We start from the raw sequence: 13,200 nt of genomic DNA, 5'->3' as shown, positions 1-13,200 counted from the left end.
GCTCTTCTTCAGAAAGTTGAAGGCTGCTATTAAATCACCCCTCTGTCTTCTCTTCTGTAAATTAAACAAGCCCAAATCCCTCAAACTACCTTCATAGGTCATGTGCTCCAGCCCCTTAATCATTTTTGTTGCCCTACTCTGAAACTGCTCCAGCACATCCACATCCTTTTTATACTGGGGGTCCCAAAACTGGAAGCAATATTCCAGGTATGGCCTCATCAGTGTTGAATAGAGGGGAACAACCACTTCTCTAGATCTGCTTGAAATACTCTTCATAATGCACCCCAAAATGCCATTAGTGTTCTTGGCTATATGGGCACACTCTTTTCTCATATCTAGCCTTTCATCCATAATAACCCATAGGTCCCTTTCCGTTGTACTGCTGCTGAGCCAGTTGGTCCCCAGCCTAGAAAAATGCTTGGAATTCTTCTGTCCCAGGTGTAGGACTCTACACTTCTCCTTGTAGAACCTCATCAGATTTCTTTTGGCCCAGTCCTCCAATTTATCCAGGTCACTCTGGATCCTATCTCTACCCTCCAATGTATCTACCTCTCCCCTTAGCTTTGTTTCATCAAATTTAATGATAGTCCATTATTTCAGAAAGGTACCTATGTTACTTAGGTGCTTCACAGATAACATCATGTAGTACTTTTAAGCCTAACACATTTATTAGATAATAGTTAGCTTTTGACCTCACAAGAAGGGGATCTTACCCTCAAAAGCTCATTACTTAATAAATAACCTTTGTCCTTTACTTGGTGATTTTGTCTCTTTTCTAAAAGCAAAACAAAGCAAACAAAAAGAATTTAAAGACTGACAAAATGATTTATTAGGTGATAGGATTTCATGGGACAGACCCACTTCTTCAGATCTGGAAATTCTGATCCTGTCTCTTTTCTGTTTGATTTCATGTGAAGTAATCCCAGGAATACCAGTCCTGGAACCTTTCCCTGCAACAAAGCCCGCTGCCAGCTTTGTCCACATATCTTCTCTGGAAATACCATCACTGGACCTCACCAGGTTACTCACAGAATCACAGGCACTTTCTCATGCTCCTCTACTAACATCATATATGCCATCATGTGCCAACAATGCCCAGGTGCTTTGTATATCGGACAGACTTCTAACTCCCTTAGACAAAGGGTCAAAGGGCACAAAACAGACATCAAAACACTCCAGATCCACAAACAGTTAGTCAACATTTTAATGGAATGGGGCATTCTGTCAATCACCTCAAGGTATGTGTGTTACAGAAAAGGAATTATTGCTCCGTTTTGGAAAGAGAAGCATCTGAGCTGGCTTTTATATTCAAATTCGGCACATTAACACATGGTTTAAATCGTGATGGGAACTTTCTGGGTCACTATAGGGGCTTGTCTGCATACTTGGCTCAATCTAATTCTTCACCTTCCCCCCCACCCCTCCACTCTCTGATTTGCTCACCTTGATTATCTTTTTCTGATTTGCCCTCCTTGCTTACTGTTGTTGGCTCTCTGTGCCTTAAATATTGAGTCTGTTCTGGTCTGGCTGTGGTCTGAAGAAGTGGGTCTGTCCCACGAAAGCTCACCTAATAAACCATTTTGCTAGTATTTAAAGTGCTACTTGACTGCTTTTTGTTTTGCATGAAGGTAGTTTCTGATTGTGATGTTGCCTCTTAACCATCTTTGTTAAACTACATAGACTAGTTCTCTGCATCTATCACTGTACGGCAGGTTTTCTAATCACTTTAATAATTCTTGGGACTCTTTCCTGAACCATCATCCACGTATCAACATCCATCTTGAATTATCGACTCCAGAAAAGGACACAGTATTCCAGCAGCACTCGCACCTCTGCCAAGTACAGCAGTAAAACAACTTCTGAACATATCCTTGAGATTCCCCTTGTTATGATCCAAAGATCACATTGTCATTTGTCTCCAGAGGGTGACTTCAGGAGCTCATACTCCGCTCATTGTCCTGTCACACCTCCAACTCTTTAAGTCATAGCGCCTCCCACGATGGTCCCCCACTGTGTAAGTGTTACCTATGTTCTTTGTTCCTACATACAGATAGCTACAGGGCTATAATAGAACACACACAGTTTTCATTGACCCAATGTACCAGCCAATCCTGATGATTCTGAATCAATGTCCTGCCTTCCTCATGACTAATGATCTTACAGTTTTTGTGTCACCTGCAAACTTCAGGCATAAGAAGGGCAAACAGCTCAGTTTCTGGCTCCTGTCTCTGCTTACACTTGCCAGGTAACAGCTGTAGCTTTCTTCTCTGGCAAATCTGGGTGCCCATGAAATCGTCTCCCCAAAATTAAAAAGGAAGGAAGAGAGGTGCACATGCATAGCCTGAAATATCAACATTCTTGCACCTTTTTTGACCACTCTGTTGAGCACAGTCAAAGCCCATCATGACAATGTTTATTTCCAAGGGGGAAAACTTGGTTCCTTTCCAATATGTAAATTGCTTTGGAGATCAGATCTTTGGTCCATCTAATCTGGTGTCCTGTCTCTGACAGTAACAGCCCCAGTGTCACAGAAGAAGATATAAGAAATCTAACAGTATGTGGCTCGGGTATGTGTGACATGACAGTGCTGAGAGTTGCACCCTAATGCTTGTAAGCTAGAGCTTGACTTGTGCCCTGAAACACACTGGCATAGGGACTTCCCAAAATTTAGTTGCTGAACTGTTGTAAATGGAGAGTCTCTCCACCCTTGTAAATGTCCCAAACCTGATTCTTGCCTGTTTTGTGACATTAGCTGCTGCTTGTGAGAAACATGGACAGTGAACAAAGAAAGCCCTCTTTCTCACTTTTGAATTAGCCATATTTCAGTAAAATTATATGTCCCCTTTATCTTGTTTTATGAGATGGAGAGAACATATTCTCAATCGACTGTCTACCCAGTTCCTCATTCCAGACTGGTAATAACAATCAAATATGTACTGTGCTATTTCTCATGAAGTGTGTAATGCCCTCTCTGTGTTTTCACAGGCCACTAGAGAATTTGGGAATCTGATCAACTCATTCATGATTTTATGGCAGCTTTCAACATCTCCTCCTCTGACCCTTCAATATTCATTCTAATGGGCATCCCTGGCCTGGAAGCTGCCCATGTCTGGGTTTCCATCCCTTTCTTTTTATGCTACATTGTTGCCCTGTTGGGAAATTTCACACTTCTGTTTGTCGTAGGCAAAGAGCAGACCCTACACAAGCCGATGTACCTGCTGCTCTGCATGTTGGCCCTCATAGATATTAGCACATCCACCTCCCTTATACCCAAGGCACTGTGTATATTTTGGTTCAACTTGAAAAGCATTACTGTGGGTGGCTGCCTCACTCAGATGTTTGTCCTTCACCTGGGTACTTCAATGCACTCAGCTGTCCTTGTGACAATGGCCTTTGATCGCTACGTCGCCATATGTAACCCTCTGAGATACACCACCATCCTCACTAATGCACGGATAGCTAAGCTGGGGATGATATGTTTGACAAGATCTGTTTTATCTGTCGTGCCTATACCCCTGCTCCTGAGCAGTCATTCATTCTGTGCCCACCGAATTATCCCCCATACATACTGCGACCACATGTCTGTGGCAAAAATATTATGTGGGGACATCACAGTCAACAAACTATATGGCTTGGTGATAGCATCGGTATTCTTTGGGGTAGACCTCTCTCTGATTGCCCTGTCCTACAGCCTCATCATCAGAGCTGTCCTCAGAATTTCCTCAAAAAACGCCCACCAGAAAGCCCTCAATACCTGCACAGCTCACATCTGTGTCATGCTAATGTCTTATCCTGTTTTCCTGTTCTCGACTCTGACACACCGGTTTGGTCTGGGCATTGCTCCCCACGTTCACATCATTTTAGCCAATCTCTATTTCCTCCTCATCCCCATGCTCAATCCTATTGTTTATGGGGTCAAAACCAAAGAGCTTCGTGACAAAGTGGGCAAACACACATGCCGAATAAGCTTGCCTTGGGCCACTTACTTTAAACCTTCATGATAAGACGGGGGAAGAGAAATCTCCTTGGCAATAAAAGGTGTTCTGGTGCAGTTAGATGTGAGGAACTTATTAGGCGATGAACTTCCAAAATACTGCATTCATCCCACTGCCGTCCGCCACCGCGGGGCCTTCCGCCGAGGGGGACCTGGGGCTTGCTGACTCCCGCCGGCCATATTTGCCATTTCGCCCGGCCCCCAGCTAGCCTCGGCCAGGGTCGCACCCGCCAACCCCAGGTGCTGGACAGTAGGGGGTGCGGGGCCCAGGACGTGCCCCCCTCTCCCTTTGTACATATCCCCATTATATTTGTATATAGTTTGTGTTAGACCCCTGTTCTGTTATGATACCTGTCCCCCATGTAAATAGTTCCCCCCTTTTGTTCCACTGTTATATATATAGTATTAATAATAAGAGAATGCACTGTTTTGTGGTTTCAAAAACAACAGGTCTATTTTTATTTGCAAGAAAAGTGGAGGGGGTGTGCTCTTGGGTACTCTGTGGTGTGGGCGTGGGGGCAGGGAGTGTTGTGGAGGATGGGGGGGTGCAGTGGGGGGCCTGCCAGCGTTCACCCCGTGGCCTGGTCAAAATGGGCCCACAGGACCTCCTGGACCTGGATCCCCTCGGGGTCCACCTGGCGACTGGGGTCAGCGGGTGGCTGCATGTCAGCCCTGCCGGCCTCCACAGCCCAGCCCTGAAAGAATGCCTCCCCCTTGTTCTCCACCAGGTTGTGGAGTGCGCTGCATGCACCCACAATCTGGGGGATGTTGGTGGGGCCCGCAACAAGGCAGGTGAGGAGACACCTCCAGTGCTCTTTGAGGCAGCCAAAAGTGAGCTCAACTACCTGGCGCGCATGGTTCAGGCGCATGTTGAAGCGCTCCTGGCTGGCTGTGAGATGGCCCGTGTAAGGGTACATGAGCCAGGGCTGGAGGGGGTATGCCACATCTGTGATGACACAGAGGGACATGGTGGTGTCCCCCACAGGGATCTCCCACTGGGGGATGTAGGTCCCTGCCTCCAGCCAGCAGCACAGGCCCGAATTCCTGAATACCGGGGTGTCGTGGGTGCTGCCAGGCCAGCCAACTTAAATGTCCAGGAAGTGGCCCCGGCTGTCCACCAAGGCCTGGAGGACAACCGAATGGTAGCCCTTCCTGTTCAGGAAGCGTCCTCCACTGTGCTCCGGATCTTGGATGGGGATATGGGTCCCATCCAGAGCCCCGAGGCAATTTGGGAAGCCCAGGCTGGTAAAACCCGCGATGGCAGCATCCGGGTCCCCAAGCCGCACGAGCCTGTGGAGGAGCAGGGCATTGATGGCGCGGACGACTTGCAGGGGAAGGACATGAGAGAGCACCAGTGAGGGGTGTGCAGGGTGTGTCTGGCTCTCCCCCACCAGGGCTCCCCTCCACCCCCAGGGCTGCCCTCCCCCTCACCGTGGGTCCTCTTACCTCCATGAGGACAGCCCTGACGGTTGCCTTGCCGATGCCAAACTGCTGCCCCATGGATCGGTAGCTCTCTGGAGTGGCCAGCTTCCAGACAGTGATGCCAACCCGTTTCTCCACGCTGAGGGCACGCTGCATGGCGGTGTCCTGGTGCCTCAGTGCGGGTGTGAGCGACTGGCAGAACTCCAGGAATGTCTGCTGGCTCATGAGAAAGTTCTGGAGCCAGCGGTCATCATCCCACTTGCTGGGCACCAGCCACTCCCACCAGTCGGTGCTCGTGGGGTAGCTCCACAGGTGGCAGCATGTGCGGTGGGGGGAGGACGGAGGACAGCAGGGTCTGGGGCTGCTTCCTCCTCCCCTGGGGGCAGCTCCTCTTCCACGAATAAAATGTGATCAGCTGCCTCCTGCATGTCATGGAGCAGGGCAAACACTGCTCCTGCAGGGGCGGCTGGGTGGACCTCTGGCTGCTGCTGCTGCTGCTGCTGCTGCTGCTGCTGCTGCTGGGGGTCCATAACTGCTTCGCCGAGGTGTGCGTGCCTATGGCTCTGCAGACCGCGTGCTGTGCAGGCTGAGTGTGTCTGGGAGGGGCCCTTTAAGGGAGCTGCTAGCTGTTGCCCCAGAAGTGCTAGTCCGCCCTGTGACCCTGTCTGCAGCTGTTCCTGGCACCCTTATTTTGATTTGTGCCGCTTGGGCGTGTAGACGCTCCCCTGCAGTGCCTACTTCGATGTGGTGCTGCCCAACGTCAACGTTGAGCGTCAACGGCACCAGCCCTGGAGGACGTGTAGACGCTATTCATCGAAATAGCTTATTTCGATGTAGCATTCACATGCAGACGTAGCTTATGAATGCAGGGCAATGGCCTGGATGTTGTTGCACACAGCTCTGTGAAATGGATTTCCAGCACAAGTATGGAGAGAAAATAAAGTATTGGTATCCAGGAGGAGCTGTATGGAGGCTCATGCAGAAAATATGTCTTGAAACCAGTAACAGAATGCTTCACCCTCCTCTGGACTCCTCTCTTGTATATTGGCCTTCTTTTCCTACAGGGTATAACAGAACTAGAGGGACTTGGGCAAGGGCAATTAGAATGAACAAGTTCATAGAGACACTTTCATACAGAGAGGGATTGAAAAGACTTCATTTTTGACCTTAGAGTGAAGTTCCATAAGAATGGCCCCAATAGGTCAGACCAAAGGTCTGTCTAGCCCAGTGTCCTGTCTTTCCACAGAGGCCAATGCCAGATGCTCCAGAGGGAGTGAACAGAACAGGGAATCACCAAAATGATCCCTCTTCTCTCATCCATTTCCAGTCTCTGACAAACAGAGGCTATGGACACCATCCTACCCATCCTGGCTAATAGCCATCGATGGACCCAAACTCCATGAATTTATGTAGTTCTTTTTTGAACCCTGTTGAAGTCTTGGTTTTCACAACCTTCACAACTTGGCACTTGAAACTCTCTGTGTGAGATTTGCCAAAGAGTCACAGATCATTCTCCAGCCAGTGGAGCTGATGTGACAGCAGGCACTTCACACCCTGCGGAGGAAGAGTTGTTAGCAGTGGGCAGCAGCTGGGAGGTTGCGTGAGCCAGTGATGGCTGGGGAGCACGGAGAGGACACTGGAGACCAGTGAGCTCTTAGAACTGGGGCAGCCTGGGATGGGGAAGGAGAGTGGAAATGCCAACAACTCCAAAGAAAAATTGAATTTCAGCAACTAAGGCTGCCTGTCTGTTTACACCCGACTCCCTGCATCCATAAACATCAATGCTGCCTATGTAAATCTCCTGACCTTCTCTCTGTTCCACCCCTCGTGCCTAACTCATATCACCCCCAGCATTGCCTCCTTCCCCTTGTAGTTCTCTCTGCATGGCCCCACCATAACCACCACTGGCCAGTCCTCTGTGGATGCCCCCTACCTCCCTCCAGTGTCCAGTACTGCTTCTCCATGTGTATCCCCTGCATGCCCCAGAAAGGATTTCCTTCCAGTGTTATTTATATATCCAGGTATGTCCCCAGACTGCTCTTGACACACAGTGATACCTCACACCCAGGTCCCAGAGAACACAGTGACAGCTCAAGGAAATATCTCCTCAGACTAGGTTAAACTCAGTGTTTGCTGAACTGAGAAAAAGGGGGAGATCAGCCTGAACTGCCTATCTGGGGACAAAGGGGAGCCTAGAAGCAGCAATTCAGATAGTGCCGGGAGGGAGAGACAGATTTGCAGGGCAGGAGGACTTGGAGACTAAAAGAAGCCAAAACAACCCTTCCCGAAAACGACACAAAGCTCTGAAGTATTGTGGCTGGTGAGAAACTCAGACACACCTTCCTGAGGATGTTTCTCCATACTGGCAATTGCTGAGGTTGCTACAAGGCTGCAGAGTGATTGCACCCAGGAGGAGAGCTGGCCCGGATGGAGGATGATGTCAGAAACAATCTTGTACAGTGGGTCCCCATTACATTACAGCCTGAGACAGACCCGTATCCTCTGAGGCACTGTTGCACCTCTTTCTTCTGCGCCATTAGGCACAATGACTGTTCCTTCTCTCACCCACTTTCAATACTTCGCACCACTGTGATTTGGCTGCTTTATGTCCCACCATCCCGTCCATCAACACACATCGTTCCTTGACCTTCTGCAGTAGTTACTATGGTCTCTTTGTGAGCAGTCTAGATATTTTTTTTATCGTGGTATCCTATAGCCAGATCCTCAGAGCCATCTTCAGCCTCCACACAAAGGACAGCCACCTCAAGACACTTCGGACCTGCAGCTCACACCTCTGTGCCATCTTAGTCTTTTACATACCAGATGTCTTCTCCACCATCATGCACCGGTTTGATCACAATGTGCCCCTGCATGTGCTGATTCTCATTTCTAATGTGCATGTTGTGGTGCCCCCCATGCTACACCCCATCATCTTTGGGGTGAGGACCAAACAAATCTGGGACGGGTTCCTCTGCTTTTTCACTCATGAAAGGACCTAACGTTTTGTTTGTTTGTTTGTTTGTTTGTTCTTGGTGTAGTCACTTTCAGGCCAAACTCCATGCAGAGATCACTGGTGACATGGTGCTGGAACCTCTTTCTTGAATCACCTGCTGGACAGTCAGATACATATTGACCTTTTCCCGAACTTAATGTTCTGCATCCATGTGGGAAACTGGGGAACTGGTTTGTGTGCAACACACTGAGTTGTAACTTTTCTTATTGCTTGTAACTAGGCATCTAAGGCCCCAGCTTTTCCCACATCTCTTCTACAAAGCCCATCTATGCTCTGTTCATCAGGCACCTGCCTCTGATCAAAGGCCATCGGATCTCAGTGCAAGTGAAGGAGTCTTGGGGACAGGAGCTCTCTGTTGCTGCCCAAAGAGAAGACCCATAGTCTGTTTCACTTTCTAAGTTGTTAGGTAAACTGAGGAAGCACAAAGTGCGGAGATATCTTCCCCAGATGGCCCAAAGGATGGCTCAAGTCACCAGTGATGATCACTAGAAGAAAAAAATTCCCTGTTCCTCCTTTTTGTGAGGCCTCTTTGAAGGAGGGCTAGGGAGCAGCACCCTCCTGGCCGGTGGATTGGGAAAAGGGAAACTACAAAAGACAACTCCCAATGTCCCCTGTGATTTGAAGGGATGAAGGCCCAGTTGGGGTAAACATTTCTCAGGCCCTAACCTAGTGTTTTCTGCACCTTGTGTTGGGACAGAGCCAAGTGGATCATGCTGGATGGACATGCACAAAACCTCTCTGTGGCTCTTACCTTATTGGCAGAGACATTTATCTTGTAGCAAAATTAGCATTAGGAAGGAAGAAAGTTACAAGGAGTTTTCTTTTTGTGCTCACAGACTTTAATCTGAATTCTCCATCCGTCTCTACGGAGACACCTCAAGAAGGAGAATCTCTGCAGCAAAGTCCCAGGGGTCTCTGAGATTGCTCCTACCTTACCATTGTCATGAAATCTCTGTGATGTCATCACCTTCCCGCAGCCATTGACCAATAATCTGAAATCCTACAAAAGGCCCTTGTGATGTCACCACTACATCCACCCCTGACCTGCAGGGCTAATGTCCTGCCTGTGGCCAGCTGCTGTAGATGGCTGAGGTGCACCTCTTTATTACTTTCCCTCTGTTCACGGTGAGTTGTGGGGATCGAGAAGTCTACACTTGACATCATCGGCAGCTGCTCAATGGTCCACACTCAGTGTTGTACAGGTTTGTAAACTTGGAGGTCAGAAGAGATCATTAGATCATCTCATCTGACTGCTGGCCACTGAAGATCTCCAGGTGGAGGCGAGGCAGCACTGTGCAGGCTGTGTCAGTCCAGCAATGCGGATAAGCTGCACAACCCCTCAGAAATGGGAACTGGGTGCCCCCCAAGCCCCAGCAGCTCCAGGTCCTGGTTCAGTGGCAGGTCACTCAGCCTCTCCCCAGACTCATATTCGGTCCCCCTGCTGTGCTCCTCCCCACGCAGAACTTTCCCAAACAAAAGTCCCGGTTACTCACAGCCCCTTCGCTGCAGGCCTCTCTCAGTCAGCTCCAGCACAGCTAGAGTCCCTCCCCTCAGAGATACCCACCAAAAGCCTCTGAAGCTCCCGCCTCTATCAGAGCGCCAGCCAGCTCTAGCTTCCAGCAGCAGCTACTGGGCTGGACAGAGCTCCCCATTACCTAACTGGCTCCTGTCTGCACAACGGAGCCCACCGCCTGCTCTCTGCGTTAAGCACTCCTGGAAACACACATGGTTCCCATAATTCTTGGGGAATTGCAGTCACTATGGCTAGATGACTGTACACAGAATCTTCCCAGTATGGGTCACAGGGTCCTATAGTAGGGGGATTACTCAATTACTACATTGTCCAGGTTGAACCTCTAATCTGGGACTCTCTCACCAAGTAACATCTGTACTTACAGCCTCAAGGGGTCTGGATTTTAAGGAAATATACCTGGGTTGATTTCTTGAGCTGTGCCCAGAAACCCATCCTATTACATGCTGCATGATTTTAGTTAGCCGAACGACCGCTTATTATGAGTGTGGCCAAGTATCCCATAGTCCCATGAAGTTTGTTTCTAGCCACCAGTCCTGTCTCTCAGTGTTCTGTGCTGTTATTTAGCTGTAATTTAACCCTAAATGTCTTCTAAGATCCCAGTGAGCAGTGGAAGTGCTGGTAATGCTGCCAAACAATATTGACCTCCAGTGGATCGGGAAACTTTCTCATTCGGCACCGGTCAGGTCCTGAGGGTGCCAGACTAGAGTGGTTCAACCTGTATATTTCCTAATATGTAAAGACCTGGTCTTCACTTAGTTCTTTGTCCTTAAGGAACTATTTGGGGAATAGTTATACAGAGGGAGCCACGTTAGTCTGTATCTTCAGAAACTGTAAGAAATCCTGTGGCACCTTATGAACTAACAGATATTTTGGAGCATAAGCTTTCATGGGCAAAGACCTGCTTCCTCAGATGCAGAAGCAGGTCTTTGCCCATGGAAGCTTATGCTCCAAAATATCTGTTAGTCGATAAGGTGCCACAGGACTATTTGGTGAATATGATTTCTTTATTAATTCCTGCCTGAATAGTTGTCAAAGCACAACTTACAGCTTTATAAAACTTCCATACACCAAATAACTTATTGTATTCAATGTGGAGGTAGAAAGCACATTTACACTGATACGACTGCATCCATAGTAGGGGGATTGTAGCATTTGAACTCAACTAATTAAAGCTTCAGAGGTGCTGCAACTTGGTGTGAACAACCCCTTGCTCACCAGCTCTCATGCAGCTTTCAGTTGAACAAGAACCAGAAACTCTGGCTACTCTTTAGACGGAAGAGAGATCGCCTTCCCACATGACAAATGGCACCCAGAAACTTGTCTCTCAGATACAGTGGTGATAGGCACTAACTGAAAAACCTAGCTAAGTAGCTCCTGTAATCCATGTAGGACCAAATGGCCGTGCAGGGGTGTGATGAGTTGGTAGCACATGTAAGGGGGATTTGGGCCTAGGTGGAATATGGGCTCAGGTAAGGTAGATGATTGCCTGTCAGGCACAGGACTCTGATCAGAGGCCATTGGTATTCAGCTTAAGTGAGGGGCTCTTGAGGACAGGGGCTCTCTATTGCTGTTTGAGAAGACCCACAGCCTGTGTAACTCTCTAAGCTGTCTGGCAAACTGCTGGACTAGAAAGGGAAGTGGTTTCCTCCTCAGAAAGCCCAGAGGATGGCTCACGTCATCAGTGGGGATCACTGGCAGAGCACTTGCCCGTTTGTGGGGCCTCCCTAAAAGAGGGTTGGATGATTCCCAATGGCCCCCCCAAAATTTGCAGGAAGGGATAAATCAGTGTTTTGAGCATTGGCCTGCTAGATGCAGGGATATGAGCTCAATCCTTGAGGGGGAAATTTAGGGATCTAGTGTACATAGGTTAAAAAAAAATGAATGGTATGTGGTGCTACCAAGAGGGCAGGGGACCGGACTCAACGACCTCCTGAGGTCCCTTCCAGCTCTATGGCTACGTCCGCACTAGAACGCTACATCGAAGTAGCATATTTCAAAGTAGCAATACACACTTATATCATTCTGTTGACAGTCTCCTCAGAACTCTGCATTTGTCTCAACAGTATTATCCCTTGAAAATTCGAGGCATGACAATCCATCGACAGGGTATTGTGGACAGAAGTGCTGTGTAGACACAATCTGTTGACAGAGTACTGTCACGATTTCACTGTCGGCAGTAACTTCTGTCGGCAGATGCTTCTAACGTAGCCATGGCCTCAGGGTATGCATTTCTACATTGATTTCTACTTACATAGTTTTCCAAGCACAATTTATATTTTCAAAAAACTGCCTTGCAACAGAAGAGCGTCTTGCCCTTACTATAATGGTATAAATTTCTAGTGCATGGCTTCCCCAACTGGGGGGTGTGCATGAAGAAATTCGGGGGGGGCATGAGGTGACCCAGCCCCCCATCATTCTCCCCACCCTAAGAAAAAGCTGGCCTTTGCTTCTGGCTCTCAGGCCAGACCATTTTTCAAGGGTTAGGACCCTGCCAATTCCTTTCAAAGTGCCCAGGTGGTCCACAGATATGGGCAGGTGAAGCCTCCTTTTTCCCTTTGGGAAAAGCTAGCCCCCAGCTCCACTACTTAGAGCCACTCCTTCCCATCACAGCCAGAGCTGCAAGACCCTGCTGTTCCATAACCAGAGCTGCAAGACCCCCAGTCCCCGAAAAACCCCCAGTGCCCCCCACCAGAGGAGTCCCAGGCAAGTCCCCCTGTCCAGAGAAGCCCCCAGGACCCCACAGCCAAAAGAGTCCTGGGCTGGCAGCATGGTGCCCCAGCCCCCCCATCAGAGGAGACTTAGGTGCGCCTCTGCAGAAAACCAGCTCTTCAAATCAGCTTTTGATGTGCCTCAGGCAGATTCCTGGGTAGCTGGGTCTGGGGAACGGAGGGGAGGCATGGCTGCAGCAAGCAGAGCTTAGGGCAGCTCAGGCTGGTGGGTGAGTGGCTGGCCCCAGCAGTATGAAGCTCAGGTGGCTCAGGCTGGCTGGCGGGTGGGTGGCTGGAACTGGCAGCATGGGGGTTGGGTGGCCCAGGCTGGCAGGTAGGTGGCTGACCCTGGCAGGGTGGGGTTTGGGCAGCTTAGGCTAGTGGGTGGGTGGCTGGTTCTGGCAGTGGGGGGCTTGGGCGTTTTGGGCTGGCAGGTGGGTGGCTGGCCCCAGCAGTGTGGGGCTCAGGAGGCTTAGGCTGGCAGGTGGGAGGTTTGCCCTGGTAGCATAAGGCTTGGGCAGGCAGCTTG

General features: G+C 49.3%; 1 protein-coding gene across 1 annotated transcript; it reads left to right on the top strand.

The window, feature by feature from the left end:
- The first annotated feature begins 3,029 nt into the window (after positions 1–3,029).
- LOC142007620 (olfactory receptor 52E4-like) lies at positions 3,030–4,001 on the top strand. Its single transcript, XM_074984308.1, has one exon. It carries the CDS (start codon positions 3,030–3,032, stop codon positions 3,999–4,001), a length of 972 nt encoding a protein of 323 aa, XP_074840409.1.
- The last annotated feature ends 9,199 nt before the right edge of the window (positions 4,002–13,200 follow it).

Source organism: Carettochelys insculpta, chromosome 1 (assembly GCF_033958435.1).
Source record: "Carettochelys insculpta isolate YL-2023 chromosome 1, ASM3395843v1, whole genome shotgun sequence".
NCBI classification, from domain to species: Eukaryota; Metazoa; Chordata; order Testudines; family Carettochelyidae; genus Carettochelys; species Carettochelys insculpta.
The sequence above is the reverse complement of the archived record's forward strand: the minus strand, read 5'-3'. Positions and strand labels throughout refer to the sequence as shown.

Excerpts from the sequence above, each read along its gene's own strand:
- LOC142007620 (XM_074984308.1), top strand. The coding sequence starts at position 3,030 with ATGGCAGCTTTCAACATCTCCTCCTCTGACCCTTCAATATTCATTCTA.